The sequence below is a fragment of the Patiria miniata genome, unplaced genomic scaffold (assembly GCF_015706575.1).
Source record: "Patiria miniata isolate m_02_andy unplaced genomic scaffold, ASM1570657v1 HiC_scaffold_8, whole genome shotgun sequence".
In the NCBI taxonomy this organism is placed as follows: domain Eukaryota; kingdom Metazoa; phylum Echinodermata; class Asteroidea; order Valvatida; family Asterinidae; genus Patiria; species Patiria miniata.
In genome coordinates this window covers 4,749,037-4,767,673 of record NW_024037075.1, presented here as the reverse complement: position 1 = coordinate 4,767,673, position 18,637 = coordinate 4,749,037, and the positions used below count along the sequence as shown (strand labels likewise).

The following is an 18,637-nucleotide window of genomic DNA, read 5'->3' as shown; positions in this document are numbered from 1 at the left end:
ATTTTGTCAATGTCTTTGTGCAAGGGGCGCTAGTCGGAAGCCATAAAATCAGTTATGCCAAGAAGCCAGGGATGGCGCCCAACGTCATGGGTACCTACCTTAACCCTAATTTACTAGGAACCATACCCATTTTGGCAAATTCAAACACCCACATGGGAAATTGTACACACACACTGTTGGACTTAGTTTCTGGAGGTATGCCAACCCCAGTGTAAAAGACCATCAGTTTAGGGGTACTGTACCTATCCCAACAGATTTAAAACAAAACCTGCTGTTGAACTTTGATGGGTTGAGTTCGGTTAGGGTTTTCTCCCAAAATCCACTCATGGTCACATTCTGTGTACTCAAATTTGAAGGTGCATCAAGCCGCATGTAGAAAAACATTACGGCTTACATCTACATGTGTACCTTCTTTGATCCTACAAAATGCCCCCAAACCGTCTGGTGGATTTTGGAAGATCCTGGAAAAGTCTAGGGTGAATACTTATAGGTGAAGTCAGGGGATTGCCAAAACAACGCATGAAATTCATAAAGTGGCTGTCTAAAAAAAACCTTTATAATTTGAAGCCAACTTTTGTACATCTTTGTCCCTGAATCTTTGCCTTCAGAACTCTGCTGTGTTTCTTTTAAAGTTTTTATTAAAAACTGATGATTAGGCCCCCCAAAAAAGTCTCCGGTTTCTGGTATGGAGCTTGCCCAAAAAGTGGTGCAGCGACGCGGGTTTTCTTTTTTTAACCCAACTTTTTTTCTCTTCGGCTGATGTTGCAGATGACGCTTCGATCCCCTTAAAACTCTCAAAATATCCTTCAGAGTGCAGCTTGAGGTGACCTCAGTAAGGCTTGAGAAGTATATTGAGCTAATTAAAAAGCGTTTACAGGTTCCAGATACACGATCATCGCTCCGTCAGTCTGGCTTCCAGACGCACAGTTACAACATTGCAACACCGTCTGCAAATGGTGCCCGACTAAATTTAGAGCAAAATATATGGGAGCCCAGAGTGGCCACATAAAGCTTATTCTCGATCATAACCCCATCTAAAAACACGTTAAAATTGTGCAGCAGCCGGATTCCAGTCAATCCAGTGAGTTTGGCGGTTTTGAGACATCACCTTACATTGAAAAAAAAAACTTTTTCATTTTGCCGACTCGCATGGCTACAGCAACACGCGCATGTATACCAGAAAAAGGAGACTTTTTTGGGGGGCCTTTGGTATCATATTTTGTTGATTTTTTTTTTTTAATATCGGAATGATATGCGGAATGGAGGGAGAGCATGTTGGCTGATATCATGACAATCCAAGTGAAGAATTTGTAAAAAAAAAAAAAAAATCCCTGAAACTGTCCTCAAATTGTACCCCAAAAAGTCCAGATCCCTGTCCTAATTTTAAAGAACCCCAAACCCTTTCCATTTTGTCAATTTTTACAGATTCTTCATTTGCATATTTTCTGGGTCTGAGCTTCTGAACACAAAACCTTCTCTTCTTGCCATTTGCTGTTCATATTTCCTCTTGAATTGAACATTTTCTTGTTTTGTTTTCAGGCTTGGAAAATTTGTCTTTTTGTTTTGTTTTTGATAATGCCGCTTTTGCTGTGCACAATAATTGAATGCATACATTCATTTCATATGTTTCAGTTTGAGTTGTGGGAAAATGTCAGAATTGTTTTAATCACTTTTCATTTGAAATCAAGATAAAACAAAATCACTATGGCCAAATTGAAGGAAAACAATTATTAGATTTTTTTTTTCAGAGGCAATTTTGGTGAAAATTGCATCTGAAATAATGATTAAAATCATTAATTTCATTTGGTTAATTTTATTTACGAACCTTTAAACTATAATTTATAGAACAATTAATCCTACACATGCACTCATAAAAAATACAATCATTTAAAAAACTCTGTTCTTATGTCCAAGTTTTTATTTTGAATTTATTTTTTAATTTTTGTTTAATACTCCCATTCTGCACACTACAAAAAAACTGCACGATTTTGCTGATGAAACAATTCACCATTGTCAAAAAGAGCTGTTTTTCTTGCATGATGCATTTCCCCAATGTTTTTTATCACCCCCCTATCCACAGTCATAACAGCCGGTATTGCAGCTATGATGGGCATGTCCCCGCTTCGCCTAATGGCATACGGTGAGTTTTCACCCCAAAGTTCAGTTTAAGTTTGAGACGACAAAGATACGACTTGGCTGCCTTCAAAAAAGTGGTTGTGGCAACTCATGGATTTTTCTTTTCTTTTCTGAGTGATGTTTAGTTTCCATTTTGGGGTTTGGGTGATATTGATCACTTTTTCAGCATATGAAGGCCAAGTTCGGTGGTTGATTTGTGACGTACCTTACGCCTGCGCACTGATAGCAACGTGCGCACGTTTCTAGTCAAACACTGGTCAAAATGTCATCGCAAAACTTCTGGATCCTGGCTCCCTGCTAGCGTTATGAATGCGTGCGGCTATTGGTTACCAGCGATGCAACCAGCCCCAGTGGGTTGGTTCCAAATAGTCGACTAGCGTAGTCAACCACCGTCGACTAGACAGAGTTCGGGCAAACGTTAGTCGAACTATGGTCAACTATAGTCCTTGCACGAACTTGGCCCTAAATAAACACCGAAAATAGAAGAAGATAGTCCACACTCATTGGAGGGGTCATAATTTTGAATCTGATCGTCTAATGATGACGTCATTTATATAGACCTTTGGAGAATGTTGTTGGCTACATTTTGATTCTCCGTTTGCTACAAAAGACTGTAAATCGTCCAACATTGACAATGGTCTATGAAAAATGATGCATTGTGAAAAGTTGCAAATTAAAAGAGTACGCGAGTGGAAATTGCTGCATGACAATGGCACCCTGCCCGAAACGAACAACAGGGAATACCGATTGCACAGTATTTGCATGCATGTGAGCATGCAAAATGAATTACCCGCGCTTTGTTCGTGCACTGTGCAGTCGATTCGGGCCAATTTACGGCCACATGTAGTTACGCTTAGCAATTTCCCCTCACGTAATCTTTAAATTTGCAACTTTTCAAACTGCATCACTTTTCATAAACCATAGTCACTCTTGGACCATTTACAGTCTTTGTTAGTAAACGGGGTATCAAAATGTAGCAAACCAAGTTCCCCAAATGTATATATAAATGACGTCATCATAAGATGATCAGATTCAAAATTATGACCCCTCCAATGAGTGTGGACTTTCTTTTTTTGGGGTGTTTACATACAAATGTAGGGGTGCTGTTGTCATCAATGTGTTCTACATGAGGTTGGCTTCCTAAATATAATTGCTTTTCAAGAGTTGTTTTCCCTTTGTATGCTAATTTTTTATGTTAACAGTTTTTACTCATCAGCCGGAATTTTCAGCATGGTGTGGAGAAATCAGAATGACTTTGGTATAATCGGCGAACGTTCTTTACAGAATGTAGATTTTATGTAGCATATTTCATGAGCATGCTAAAAAATCCCTATTTATTTTTTTTAAATTTCTGTGATGACTTTTTTTTTCAGGATAAGTAATGTTATCACAGAAGTGAGATTTATCAGGATTTTTCAGGATTTCAGGATTTGTGTCCGGATTTTTCCTGAGTTTTAAAAAAACTTTTTGAAATCTGGAATTCCTGAGGTTTTACCGTAAAGGTTGTTTATAACTCGATGACACACAAACCCTCCGCCAAATATTTCTTGGATTTTTTCATTTTTCCCCATCTCACCCCTGATACATGTCGCCAGGTCATTGGATAAAACAAGAGTAAATGATGAATCAATATTTTTTTCCCTTTTGCAGTGAGAATGGCATCTCTAAGAGTGAAGAGTTACTGCATCCGCCCAAGATCATGTTCATGGACGACGGGGGCAGTGACCTCAGCCTGACGGAGAGGTCATATGACCTGCTGAATGACGGACCAACGGTAAACAAGTCACAAACAAACAAATGTCTTACAAACCTGGTAGAAAATGAAAAGCTTAACCCTTCACAATCCAGGAGTGCTGAAGTTGTCCTTTGATACAGCAGTGTTCTTTCCTCTTTTCAGCCCAACGGAACTTCACCCACAGGCGACCCCCTGGTATCGATACGCATCAAAAGCGATGATAGGGGGCGCTTTGGTTTCAACGTGAAAGGCGGTGCCGACCAAGGCAGTCCGATCATTGTGTCAAGGGTGGCACGGAATACACCGGTACGAAGATTTGTAATTCTCGTCACTTTCAAACAATAGATAAAAAAAGTAAATGTAGTTGTCATATAAGTGTATAGTTGTCATATAAGTATATTAGTTTCATATCTCAAGTAGGCTCTCAATTCCTTTACAAAGAGATGTAGATAAGTAAATTTACTTAACAACTTTAGCCACTAAGTAGCTTTATACATGTTTGTGCTAGTTTTTGCATGTGTGGTTCCTTTTCTGATTTTTTACTCGTTTTTGTGCCCCTCAGGCCGACCAGTGCATCCCCCGGCTAAATGAAGGCGACCAAATCCTCTTCCTGAATGGCAAAGATTTGACACAGTACACCAATGAGAAAGTGGTCAGTACCATTCGCTCCATAGGGGATTCTGGGAACAAGGACCTCTTACTCACCGTCAGACCAAATGGTGAGTAGACCCAAATCTCACTGCACATTGTTTTTTTAAACTTGGAACCTATCTGAATCCTTCGCAAATCCTCCACTGTAAAGGCATGGAGGATCATTTGCAATTACTTGAAAAATTAACCTACTGATTTAACGAGAAAATGCTTTCTCAAAGTGAAGATAGGACAGGTATCAAATACCCTGTGAAATTATTCCACATGGAAATGTTATTACTTGGAAGAAAACAATCATTTAATGTGGCACAGTTATTTACATGCATTGGCAGCGGAATCCAGTTACAAGACCACACAATGTGTGTTATTTTTACTATATTTTATTAATTATTTCTGGTTATGAAACCAAGGATTCCTCGAAGGCACCCCAGGCACTGTAGCTCGCAAGCCTGGAGAAACCTATAGCGAAGACAATGAGAAGAAATGACAGTTTTAGAGGTGGGAAGAAAACCCCATAAGAACATTCTAGGGAAAAACCCACAGAATCAGGCAGGGATTGATAACCACATGTTGGCCCAGGTAAGATTCGAAACCGGGTCCAACGGCGGAAGGCGAGGAAAGTACCGCTACGCCAACCTGACTCACATACATTTTCTCTGTTTTCTCAAAATGTATAGTATCCACTGAGCTGCAACTTCAAAAATTTATGCTTCCTTCTTAAGATTTTTAGCAGTTTCCTTGCTTGCTTCAAATGAAAATAATTGCACAAAAAGCAAATGATCCAATCTACCTTTAGCAAACATAAATAGTACCTTTGCGATAGACTCAGCCTCTGCCATTTGAATGTATCCTGATCTACATGTAGCCAATGGTTGCTTGCATCTATTTTCCAACATGTAGTTTATGTCAGTGAGGAAGCAGAGGAGGAGCCCGCCTTCCAGTACATCCCAGAGAGCCCTCGTGTGCCCAATGGCGGCATGGAGAGCGATCCACTCATCGAGTCCATCATGATGCTACAAGAAGGTCTCGAGAGCGGAACCGCACTGACACTTTTCGAGGTATTTTCCCCTGACCTCAGAAACACCGTTGATCACATTTTCTTTTTGGTACTTTCTATTTACCACCTTTGGTTTGATGACAATTTACATGCGTGCATTCCTTGTGAGAAGATACGTGAATAGATAAAATTGACCTGTCGCGGTAGAATCGCGTTGGAATCGTGTCAACGCAGCTTGTGAAATATTGTCCAATTACATGATATACAAATAGACGCAGAACGCGCAAAATCTGTGACAGACAAAACTTAGCGTACAAAAACTCCATAGAGTAAAGGGGTGTGGCTAACTCGCAAACGGCGATAGGTCAATTGGCCGGTGCAAAGGACCGTTCCAGATTTGGTCAGAAGCCCCACCCACCCTTTGGTTTGTATGCATTTCTCACAGTGTATGTGACTGAGTTCAACCAAGGTACTGTGGTCACCTGACCAAAAGCCATGATCTAATTGGTCAGTGTGCACTGTCAAGCGCTGCCCACCTTCTGTTTGTGTACATTTCTCACAGTGCATGTGACTGAGTTGGCCTGAGCTACCTTGGTCACCTGACCAAAAGTCATGATCTAATTGGTCAGTGTGCAGTGTCAAGCCCCGCCCACCTTTGGTTTGTGTACATTTCTCACAGTGCATGTGACTGAGTTTCCCTGAGCTACCGTGGTCACCTGACCAAAAGTCATGATCTAATTGGTCAGTGTGCACTGTCAAGCCCCGCCCACCTTTGGTTTGTGTACATTTCTCACAGTACTTGTGACTGAGTTTGCCTGAGCTACAGTGGTCACCTGACCAAAATCTCAATCTAATTGGTCAAAGCACCCCATTTGATTGACGGACAGGAAGGGTCCATTTGTCGAACAGCCAGGCTCCTTTTTGATATTTTCTCAATTTTCCAATTAATGTTTACTTTTTTTCTTCTTTTTTTAGCAACTCTACAGGAAAAAGCCAGGCTTGACGATGAACGCCTGCAGACATCCTGACAACGTCGCCAAGAACAGATACCGAGATATAGCACCCTGTAAGGGCACAGAAAGTGACTTATCCCTGGAGTGTACTTTAACTTATCAGTTTAAATAAAAATGAAGTTTAAATGACAGTGTTGGTGTTGTATTAGTATAATTACCAAAGTTGTAGAGTAGGTAAGATTTAAGGAAGAGATGTGACGAAGAAATTAAACACTGCGATCATCCCAATTTGAATGTCGAATTGATTTTTTTCTTTTGATTTCAGATGATGCCACAAGAATAATGCTTCAGGGATCAGAAACCGGTGACTACATCAATGCTAACCTTATTAAGGTAACTTTTCCGGCATTTTTCAGCTCGAAGAAATTTCCCAACAATTCCGCGCTGAAGAAAAGTTTCAATCCAATTTTGCTTTCTTATTTTGTTCAGATGGAGATTCCCGTGAGCGACGTGACCAATTCGTACATAGCTGCTCAGGGACCTCTGCCCAACACCTGCGGGGATTTCTGGTACATGGTCTGGGAACAGGAAAGCACCTTGATAGCCATGCTTACCACCAACGTGGAGCGGGGAAGGGTAAGACACAGGGGGTTCTGATGCGGGGTCTGTATGGGTATCTGGCAAGAGCCCCTGTCTTGGTGTGACCGGGGGTCTGCCATGGGTTCTGTTTGGTTGTCCATTCAGTTTGGGTATCCGACAAGAGTTTTGTCTAGGTTTCTGACATAGGTGTTATGAGGGTGTTTGAGATAGTGTTTGAGAGGGTGTCTAACAGGCTTTGGGGGGGTTTCTGACCTGGGCTTTGTCTGGATGTTTGACACGGGCTTTGGCCTGGTATCTGACTGGCTTTGGGCATTTGACAGTGCCTGTATTTGGGTGTGTGACATTGGGCAGCTTGTCTGGGCTTCTGACAATGACTCTTGGTGTTTGATAAGGACATTATCTGGATGTTTGACCTGGGCTTGGGCTGGGTATCTGTCTGGCTTGGGGCGTTTGACAGTGCCTGTATTTGGGTGTGTGACATTGGGCAGCTTGTCTTGGTGTCTGGCAATGGCTCTTGGTGTTTGATAAGAGCATTGTCTGGATGCTTGACCTGGGCTTGGGCTGGGAATCTGTCTGGCTTTGGGCATTTGACAGTGCCTGTATTTGGGTGTTTGACATTTGGCAGCTTGTCTTGGTGTCTGGCAATGACTCTTGGTGTTTGATAAGAGCATTGTCTGGATGCTTGACCTGGGCTTGGGCTGGGTGTCTGACTGGCTTTGGGCATTTGACAGTGCCTGTATTTGGGAGTTGACATTGGGCAGCTTGTCTGGGCGTCTGACAATGACTCTTGGTGTTTGATAAGAGCATTGTCTGGATGCTTGACTTGGGCTTGGGCCTGGTATCTGTCTGGCTTTGGGTGTTTGACAGTGCCTGTATTTGGGTGTTTGACATTGGGCAGCTTGTCTGGGTGTCTGGCAATGGCTCTTGGTGTTTGACAAGGGCATTGTCTGGATGTTTGACATGGGCTTGGGCCTGGTGTCTGTCTGGCTTTGGGCATTTGACAGTGCCTGTATTTGGGTGTGTGACATTGGGCAGCTTGTCTTGGCTTCTGACAATGACTCTTGGTGTTTGATAAGGGCATTATCTGGATGTTTGACCTGGGCTTGGGCTGGGTATCTGTCTGGCTTGAGGCGTTTGACAGTGCCTGTATTTGGGTGTGTGACATTGGGCAGCTTGTCTGGGTGTCTGGCAATGGCTCTTGGTGTTTGATAAGAGCATTGTTTGGATGCTTGACCTGGGCTTGGGTTGGGAATCTGTCTGGCTTTGGGCATTTGACAGTGCCTGTATTTGGGTGTTTGACATTTGGCAGCTTGTCTTGGTGTCTGGCAATGGCTCTTGGTGTTTGAAAAGGGCATTGTCTGGATGCTTGACCTGGGCTTGGGCTGGGTATCTGTCTGGTTTTGGGTGTTTGACAGTGTCTGTATTTGGGTGTTTGACATTGGGCAGCTTGTCTGGGTTTCTGACCATGGCCCTTGGTGTTTGATAAGGGCATTGGCTGGATGCTTGACTTGGGCTTGGGCCTGGTATCTGTCTGGCTTTGGGTGTTTGACAGTGCCTGTATTTGGGTGTGTGACATTGGGCAGCTTGTCTGGGTGTCTGGCAATGGCTCTTGGTGTTTGATAAGGGCATTGGCTGGATGCTTGACTTGGGCTTGCGCTGGGTATCTGTCTGGCTTGTTGACCCTCAGGGGTTAGCCAGGGAATGTGTCTGGAAATCTGATGGGCTTTGATTGTTTGATGAGGGCGTCTTGGCATCTAATTAGGCTGTTATTGAGCTCGTGCTGAGTTGAAGATGTGTTTATGTCCCTTTTGACTCTACTATATTTTCTAATAGCTTATCTCATTTTTGTTACCTTGGCAACGACCTTAGGTCAAATGTCACAAGTACTGGCCTGAGCTGGGTCAGAAGCTGCTCTACCCTCCTCACCTAGAGGTCGCCTGCACGGGATCGGAGGAGACGCCGTCCTTCGCCTATAGGGACTTCATCATCACACACACAGAGGTAAGACACGTGAAAGCGGTGCGGTGGAAAGATTGCACTGTCTTGAACCTTGCTGAAAAGTTATTTGAATTAAGCATGACAGTAGCGCTGTTGTCAATTAAAGGGAAAATACAACATTTGCAAACATCAAAAAATAAAACTACCAAATAATTTTGAAATACCTTGCTGGACTTTTAGTGAATGACAGTGTAAAGCATTCTGTAAAATCATGGCACCTGGTATACTGTCATTTTCAAGAAAAGTGGTATTGTATCAATTTCCAACGCTGGTCGGCCGACCAGCGTTGGAAAAAACTGGCTTTTTTTTCAAATACTGGCCCCAGTTGACCATCGCACTTGTTTGCAATCGATTACACACCTATGAACGGGTACAAGCCAGCTAGACTGGTTCCCTGACCTTACAATTCCCCAATGTATGTAAACTGCTCTGTTTCTTCTTAAATGGAGTCAGGGAACCAGAGTACAGGAAAATGATTGTTTTTCTTGGTTTTTATAGCATTTTCGAACCCAAAACCTCAAAAAAGTCAGTGTAACTATATTTGCTATATATTTCCAACCCCCCAATTCCATCCATTTCTGAAAATTACAGCAAAAGCAAATGATGTATATTCCCTTTAAGATATTACACTTAAGAAAATACCCTATGCACAGCAGTCCATTTTAGCCGTCAGAATAATAGTATTTTCTTGTGGATTTGAACACTGCCTAGACTGGTGAAACTCGCAAGGTGCTTCAGATGCAATACATAGCGTGGCCCGACCACGGGGTGCCAGACGACTCGTCGGACTTCCTTGATTTTGTGATCCGGGTGAGGCAGTATAGAGTGGGCATGACAGCGCCGACGTTAGTCCATTGCAGGTAGGCAAAATTGGCTTTTGTTGCAACATCAAACTGTTTCATTTCTGTAAAAGCCTAGAATTTTTTTGTTTCAGCAGTGAAAACTTGCCATTTTTGGAAGATTTTTTCGTTGGCCATTCTTGTTTGAGAGCTTGAACATCAACGATGTTCCTCGACTGAAATCTTCAAAATAAATAACACAGTCGGCAGCCGTTTTAAATGGAGTTGCTCGCATAAGCTCAAAATTTGCTAAGTAAAGAAATTTTCACTTAGTAATATCGGGTAACCAGCCAAAAGGTACTACATGTATATCTCAACTGCCTTTCACTGGTACTCGGTTTCTTTCTGCTTAGCTGCTAAGTAACGTTTTCTTATAAGCAGCTTCATGAAATTTCAGGAACGCATGTAAATTAGAAATTGACTTGAGAAATACTTGATGTGATTTTTACCTTTTTTACTTATTCCCCCTCTCTCCCCCCCCCCCCCTCCCCCCAGTGCTGGCATTGGTCGGACAGGAGTCCTGATCACCATGGAGACGGCAATGTGTCTTATCGAGAGCAACCAGCCCGTGTACCCGCTGGACATCGTGCGGACGATGCGTGACCAGCGCGCCATGCTGATACAGACCACGGCCCAATATCGCTTTGTGTGTGAAGCCATCCTCAGAGTATACATGGGTAAGGACGCTAAAGGAATGCCAGTAGGCGTTGCTCCTGCACGCTTGAGGGCGCTATAACACAGCGTCGGTTGCATTGGTGGTTGTCAATAACCAAATGGATGATGATCTACCGTCGCGAGACCAAAGTGGGATTTTGGGGGGGCTAGTTCAATTTTTTTGTATAAGCTCACAAATTATTCAATAAAAAAATCTCTCAAAAGCCCGGTTCATACTCTGTGCAAAAGCGAAAGTGAACGCGAATTTGTGACGTCGTGGCAAGTATTCACGAATTCATTAAAGTTGAACATATTTCAACTCGGGCGAATTTCGCAGCGAACGTGCCATGTTGCAAATTCGCTTCCCATTCGCATTCGCTGAAGTATGAACTGGGCTTTAGATGCATATTTGTTCTTCGATTTGTTGTCAAGAAACAAGGAACTTAAAGTTGAATGTTTTTCTTCTCATATTTTTTTCACAGACGGCATCGTAGTCCCCCTTGAAGAGTTCAAGACGAACGGACATCGAGAGTCCTAGCCCTTCCTGTTTTTTTGCATCTCTTCCCTACCCCTCTCATGCCTCCCCTTACCCCAAGACAGTACCCCTCCCCACTCATCATCCAGTGTCGGGCATAAAAAAGTGACTATTCTGTAAGAGGGTGGACACATCTTTGAAATTGGTCGAACACGATATCGACCTGTATTTGTGATGTGTGCTCCATGCTCAGATGGAGCTTGAACTCACATCCTTCTACTAGCATTTTCACTAGCCACACGTAGATCGTGCGAATTGAAATGTACAGTTTGGATGTGTCCTCTAACCTTAGCATAATTTTTTTTTTTTCGGTACCTTGTTATTTGAAATCAACAAATTATTTATTATTTGTAAAAATACTTCTCTATTCTTTTATAGTCAACCAATATTTTTTATTGTAATCTTTAAAATCTTATTATTTTTTATGACTCATTGTATCGCTGAAATCATTTAATAATATTAGAATTTCTTTAGAGTATGAGTATTTTTGTTACAAAAGCTTCTAGAAAAGCTTACTGCAACGAGATTGATTCATCCTTTGGTAGCCTTTACCATCAGAAAAAAAGTTGGATGACAAAATGTTGTAATAACATTGTATCAGTGTGTCCAAACTATCCATATACAAATGTAATATTGCCACATGACATTTTTCCTATTGACTAAATGGTTGTCCTTCCCCCCCCCCCAAAAGGAGCTGGATTTATATTTCGATGTCATTTGGCACGATTGAAGAAGCACCCTTCCAAAAAAAATGTAACTTTAATAATCTAACTCGAAGTTCTTTCTATAGAGCCATTATTTCCTAAACTAAATCTCTCTTTTGCTAATAGCCCCTTGCTCTCGATATGTTTCACAGACATACATGTAGGAACACACTAAAATTTGGCTCAGATTAAGAAATCTAATTCTTCTCTGAAATTCTTGATTTTTTTTGACTGAACAACCCTTTTTCTCCGCCCCAACCACTCCCCCTATGTGTGGGTATAAATTTTATGTATTTCACCAAATATAAAATCAGAGTCCTGTAAATAGTCAAAAGGAATTGAGTAATAAGCTTACTTTGACAAAAGGTGCTTTTTGAAATGATTATTTTCACATGAAGCGTGTTATAAAGTTCTTTCAGTTTAACCAAAGTTGAAGAATAGTTTGGAGAATTAGCACTTGAGAGTTATTGCGTCTCTTCCCTTGCTGTGTTGCAAAACACATTAATTTTAGAATTTACGATCAATTTATAAAATAAAATATAACAAATCAGAAATTGAGGGAAAACTTGGGAATTTCTAGAAAATGTAGAAAACATAGAAATCATGAAAATCCTGGACGTCTTAGAAGTTAGGAAACTTGAAGTTGTCAAAATTCCTGAAGAAATTACAATCCCAAAATAAGGATAATTTCTTGGGAGAGATGAAGCTTTTCAAACATCACATTGTTGTTTTAAATAGTATTGGATATGAAAAGCCACTTCTTGAAAATTGTGAACATTTTAATTTTCAGTTGTTGCTGGTGTATGATAAATTTGCAAAAAAAAACTTCCATGGTGTTAACGATTAAGGAATTTTGGAAATGTGATCCGAATTTCAGAGGCGAGGATAAATTTTTTTTGGTAGCGACGTCTGTTCCGACCATTTCTATGGATGCTTAATGCAGGCCGTCCGTGTTCTTGTGAAAAGTAATGATAATTTTGATATAACGACAGAAACTTTTACCAGAATGCATGTACATAAGCCAAAACATCCTGTATAAAGGGTATTTTTGTTAATGTTTGTACAAAGATGAGTTATACATAAAAAAGAAGCCAAATTTTGGAGTTTGAATAAGTGTGAACGCTGAGAATTGTTTTGGTATATTTTTTTTTAATTTTAAACTAGAGTTGCCATGGTGACTGTAAGTGGTTCATTTGTAAGAATCCAACATCTGCTACCCAATATGCATACATTTCATACTATCACAGTGTCAAGACAGTCATTTTAAAGGTCACTTTAAAATTTGTAAAACTTCAAATTTTAATTAAAGTCTCGCTGTATAAATTTTTGGCAAACAATGTTTCATATTATGGGAATTGTTATAAACCCAATTCCACATTTGCTTAGAGGAATCTCAGTTTACAGAGATTCATCTCTTTTCAAATAAAAGACTTACAAATACTTCAAGGACATTTAATTTGTTCGAGTACCCATCCAAAGTGTTAACATGAAAAAATCATACTTGTCCTTTAAAAGTTGGTTTTCTGGGGCAGTTTGTCAATTTTTTTTTACATCTTGGATATCTAAGGCTGGTCGACTGGCGATTTGCTTGTGCCGTGATGGAACTAGCCTTGTCCAAGGCGTTCATCGATAGTGTTTGTGATCAAACATTCTTGGCCAATTGATTTGGCCAAGTGAGGGCGCTCTTTGTGTTTCTTACAGTGCATAGCGTGCGGCTTGTGTTTTATTCGGGGAGTCAGGTTGGCGTAGTGGTACTTTCCTCGCCTTCCACCGCTGTGACCCGGGTTCGAATCCCGCCTGGGCCAATATGTGGATTGGGTTTTCAATCCCTGCCTGATTCTGTGGGTTTTCCCCAAAATATTCTTCTGGGCTTTTCCTCCCACCTCTAAAACTGTAACTTCTTCTCATTGTCTTCTATCCACAGGTTTCTTCAGGCTTGCGAGCTACAGTGCCTAGGGCGCTTTTGAGGAATCCTTGGTTTCATTACCAGAAATGATCAATAATAATAATAATAATTAGTGGCCAGATAGCATCACAAACACTATCAATGAACGCCTAGCTCTGTCGTGGCGCAAGCACATTGCAGGTCAACCCGTTCACCATGGGTTCATATATAAGCTTTACAAAGTCTGGGTACCAAAGAAATTATAACAGGATCGTGCTCTCTTTCTGGGAAAATAACTTGGTTTTCTTAAATTCTTTCCTTAACATTAAAAAAATTCATAGGCATTGACCTTAAAAGTGGGTTTTGGTTGGCAGTAATAGTCAAGAAAAATTGTAACGTCGAATTTCTCACAGTTCAGGATTGGTTCATATATCAAAAAGTCTGTGCACCAAAGGAATTAAAACACCTGGGAAATACCTTTGGTTCGGGGGAGGGGAGGGGACGACTTCAATACCTGGTAATGAGCTCCCATTGCAACCAACTATCCTTGCAAGAAAGCACAGTTTTGTTCAAATTGTATCAAATTCCATGCCAGATGAACACTCCTTTAACCAGGCATGCAACTGGAAAGTCACAAAAAAGAACAAATTAAAATCTTTCCGAGACTTTTTACACTGTTTTTCTGTTTTTAATGGCACACATACTTAGCAAGTAAAAAAAAAAAGGAGGAAATCAGCTGTTTGGAGAAAAAGTTGCATGCCCCTTTAACCCTTAAGTCACTGTAGCGCCTGAAACCGCCCTGCCTATTCCTCACTATAATGCCTGAAACATCCCCCAGTGCTCTATTGTTTGATTGATTCTTCAGTGAATAAAAACAACATAATACAATGTAACACAATGTAACACAATGTAACACAATGTAATACAATGTAATACAGGTGCTAATGGGTTAAAAACATACTTTTTTTCACTTTTCTCAATATTTATCCCCTTTATGATCTTGCATTGTTGGAAAAGGAGAAACCAGCAGACTAGTTTTTTTTTCTGAAGATATGGATTTAAAGTATGTAATCTGCTTGATATTTAAACCTTTATCCTGTAAGGGAATAACTTACAGTTCTCATTATACCAACTCCAATTTGTGATACCGATTGTTTGTTTTGTTTCTAAAATTTAGAAACCAATTTTTCTGGAGAGTGCCTGTTTAATAAATATTTTGTGTATTTTTGCATAGTGGGATTTTATCTTGTGTTTTATACTTAAATACGTGCATGTAAAATTTTCCAAAAAAAAAGCCTGAACATTATTTAATTTCATACAAAGGAGTAAGAAAAAGTTTGCGTAAATACAAAAAAAAGTTGTAACATTGTGTATTCTCGATACTGCTGCAGATAGATACAGTAGTATATTTATAGTGCAATTTTTTTTTCATCATGCACACATTAAATGCTATAAATGTAGTTTGTTAAATTTTCTTCTTAATTTTTTTTTCTTTTTTGGACCAAGTCTTTCTTTGATTTTTGATATATACCCTGAAAGGGACCAGTGTGTAATGTTAAAAGAAATCCAGAATCCTTGTTTTGAATGATAAATTAGTGGTTGCCATGGTTACATAATGCATATTCGCTGTTCAAAATTTAGGTAGATATATTCAATGAAAAAAAAAAAATCTTCAGCATTTTGGGTGATCTCACATTGAGTGTGTACTAAATGTGATGTCAATGTTGTCCCCAATTTGTTTGGAAGATTGACCAATCACACTTTGAAAAATAAAATTTTGTTGTGGTTATTTATCCCAAGTAAAAAAACGTCATCCCAATAGAGAGTTGTTTAATACCACTGATCTGTATTACCGACATGGATCCTACACTGCTTACTGGCCATCTTAGCTCACCCAGCCTGTTGTGCCAACCTTGCCATCTTTGTGTGGACCTCAAAACAAAAAAGGTCCACACGATGCAGGTTGGGTGAACCTTCTGTGGACTAAGCCAGGTCCACACAAGGCTTCCCCCTCTCTGGAAAGCAGGTTTAGAGGCATTTTTGGGTTAGGGTGATCGTCGCAAAATGAAGAACAATACTGAAGGAAATTGTGATAACAAAAATTGGGTTGGAAGTGTATTCACAGTGCGAGTAAAATCAGGGTTTTTTTCTCTGTTTTTTCCTACCACACAAAGACAAAGGAATGTCCACACTAGGTTTGTAAAGTAGGCCTGTGTGTACGTGTTCCACATAACCCCTGAGGACTGACACACACAGGGAGAACAACAGATCCTTTCAGTTCTCGGGAGTTGGGTCTTTTGTTCAAAACGGTCCTCTGTAGTACAGTAGGTTTGTGTGCTTAGTCTATGGGAGGGAAAACACAAAGCATTGTCCTCGGGAGTATAGTAAAACGAGAGTGTGCTCATCTGCTGTGCACTGTGTAGCACACACACTGTGTAGTCTTATGCTGCGTGGGGTACACAAGGCTTTTTGGTGAACTAATATGGCAGACACGCGGCATCAGTCAGTCACTGGCACTGCACTCTGACCGCCTATCCACAACAGTATTAGAGATCAGTGGTTGGTACCCACCACCCTAACCAATGGTGCTTGTGATAACAGCTAATCTCCTTGAAGCTTGCATTGGATAACCGGTGGAGCGAGGTTGCGCGGAATGTACCTGCATTGGGTACGGTGGTAATTGTCAACTACCCACAATGCTTTGCACTTCCTTCACGCTATATTTTTGGTTAGAGGGTAGATATCCAATTGGACGCACAGTCAATTATCGACGAAGAAGTAGAAGTTACTAGCACCGATGGATATGGCAATCATTGGGTATGATCCAACAGGACACTTTTGCTTCAGTTGTAATGCGAGATTTTCAAACTGTAGAACTTTATTTTTAGAATGTTGCCTTCACAATGACCCAGTTTAAAGTTGCATGATTGTCACAGTAACGTCTCAACATTAGATAAAATGCTGTGCTGTATACAAGGCCTTATAAAACAATGGTTGTTTTACATGTTTTGCAAAGTTCCTTCTTTTTTTTCTTTCCTTTTGGCTATGAAAGTGTGAATGTACATAAAAGTGTGTCAAGATAATTAGGCCGCAAAATGTACCATACAGAATACTTGCTACTGCCATTGTATAAAAAAAGGAAAGAAATGAACGATTTTGTACATAAACCAGAGGAAATACCTAGAGCTGTGGTACAACGTTTTCTTTCATAAAAGTGTTGTCAAATTTGTCATTAATATAATTATTATAATCTGAGCCAAATTTCATAAACTGTTCAGCACTGCGCAGAGAATATTTCTCCTGCAAAATCAGGTTACCAGTCAAAATGTATTGGAATCTGGCTGACCTGTTCTTGCTTTAACTATTTTATGTGCTAAGGGACTGTCCATGCTTCGCTTCTCCACGAAATTGGCCTCTCAGCTTGAGGTCCCCTTTTTCTCAATTTCTTCCAAACTTCTCTTCAACTTGTCGCGTTTCTGAGTATTACTGGCCCCCGAGGAGTAAATCCAGCCTGGTACCTCGTTCCCATAATAGGTATACATCTGTTCTCCTCTCTTCCCCATGATTTTGCGCAGTGCAATGTTCTTTTGAATAGTTTTCTCATAGAATTCCAAACCACCCCTGATATAATCCTCCCCAAGTTTTGCCGCCTTGTCGTCTGCTATCAAGTCCTCTCTCTCGTTGACAACTCCCATCAGAAACTGGTAGATCACGACAAAACATGTACCAACCACGGCAACGTTTGCATACAGCGGCAGCGGGAGAAAGACTTGAGCTGCGAAGACGCCTGCAAAGTTGGCCAGGGTGATTATAGGGGCGATTGCGACCGACGACGCGGTGGTATTGCGTTTGATTTTGACGACCTCTCTCGCGAGGGTGAACTTTCGTGCGCTCTCACTCAAGCTCAGGGAATTCCTGAAATCCCGCCCCTCCTCCGTGTCGGCAGTCGTCTTGATAGGGTTGGCGAAGCGCCTGGCTGACAGGTCCGGGTCATCCTTCAGAATGGCTGGTACCCCGAACTGGACACCATTTGGAAGCCATGGCAAACCACGACTCCTGATTTCCCACCGGCTTGTCACAAAGACATCGTATGACCCCGGGTCGACGCCAATGTCTTGACACACGTTTTGGAATTCGCTCTGTTGGGAGTCAGTCGGGGGAATCTTATGACCTCCTTTGTAGGCCTCAACGAGGGGTCGGTAGGCTTTGGCAGGGAAGATGTGGGGAGTTGCCTTGACGCAGAATACACCTGTTGCCACCAAGCCACTGACCAGAACTGCGTTCCTTGGCCTCCGGACGAATTGTAAGAATCTTTGAAAAACCATCTTCCTCAAAGTCCTCCCTGTCAACGTGCCAACACTTCAGTCTCAAATATCAAAGCTTTTACAGTCTGCAGGAAAAAAAATCAACTCTTTAATTCAACACTTTGATAGGCCCCTATAGCTTGAAATATCCAGCTCACTAGGCTCATGACATGGGAGATTCATAGAGCTGGAATTACTTCCCTGACTTATGTGCCTATCAATTGTTTGTTCTACGATACTCATCAGTAATAGTAGACACCATGTACTTTGTAGTGTCATTGTTTATGTCACTGAAATAATAAATAGAACTTGTCTACACACCCTGAGGGCGCCCTCCAATGAGGATGATATTGAGCTGCTGAGTGAGTGATCACAACAGTAGATAAAACATGTAAAACAAGGTCGAAGGTGGACGATAATCGAAGCTCTTTAAAGTCAAAGCCTTTAAAACAATCAAAATAATTGTAAGTTGAAGGGAATTTAACAATCAATGAAGCTCAAAGACCACACAAAATCTAGCAAGTTACTGTAGTACTAGTACTTTTAGTAGGCCTACCCCAATATCAAATTCATGCAGCGTTGGGCGCAGCCATCTTGAATCAAATCCCGTAAAGTCTCGCGAATTCTCACTCGAGACCTATATTTC

General features: G+C 41.0%; 2 protein-coding genes across 4 annotated transcripts in view; one reads left to right on the top strand and one right to left on the bottom strand.

The window, feature by feature from the left end:
* Positions 1-13,245, top strand: part of LOC119719258 (tyrosine-protein phosphatase non-receptor type 4-like) — a 64,610-nt gene extending 51,365 nt beyond the window's left edge. For 2 of the 3 annotated variants that reach the window (XM_038188638.1, XM_038188637.1), the window contains 10 exons: positions 2,081-2,140; positions 3,787-3,910; positions 4,034-4,177; positions 4,434-4,590; positions 5,423-5,580; positions 6,495-6,585; positions 6,798-6,865; positions 6,962-7,108; positions 8,942-9,073; positions 9,782-9,949. In XM_038188638.1, coding sequence (XP_038044566.1) covers positions 2,081-2,140; positions 3,787-3,910; positions 4,034-4,177; positions 4,434-4,590; positions 5,423-5,580; positions 6,495-6,585; positions 6,798-6,865; positions 6,962-7,108; positions 8,942-9,073; positions 9,782-9,934 — 1,234 coding nt within the window. In that variant the 3' untranslated portion in view covers positions 9,935-9,949. Of the gene's footprint in view, positions 1-2,080; positions 2,141-3,786; positions 3,911-4,033; positions 4,178-4,433; positions 4,591-5,422; positions 5,581-6,494; positions 6,586-6,797; positions 6,866-6,961; positions 7,109-8,941; positions 9,074-9,781; positions 9,950-10,404; positions 10,587-11,045 lie in introns of those variants that run through there. The other variant, XM_038188639.1, reaches the window with a different exon arrangement.
* A 3,284-nt stretch (positions 13,246-16,529) lies between these two features.
* Positions 16,530-18,628, bottom strand: LOC119719175 (transmembrane protein 177-like). The gene is made up of 2 exons (XM_038188527.1): positions 18,548-18,628; positions 16,530-18,077 (listed from the first exon to the last, which is right to left on the bottom strand). The coding sequence occupies exon 2, from the start codon at positions 18,010-18,012 to the stop codon at positions 17,104-17,106; it is 909 nt and encodes a 302-aa protein (XP_038044455.1). The 5' UTR covers positions 18,013-18,077; positions 18,548-18,628; the 3' UTR covers positions 16,530-17,103.
* Positions 18,629-18,637: the final 9 nt, after the last annotated feature.

Excerpts from the sequence above, each read along its gene's own strand:
- LOC119719175 (XM_038188527.1), bottom strand. The coding sequence starts at position 18,012 with ATGGTTTTTCAAAGATTCTTACAATTCGTCCGGAGGCCAAGGAACGCA.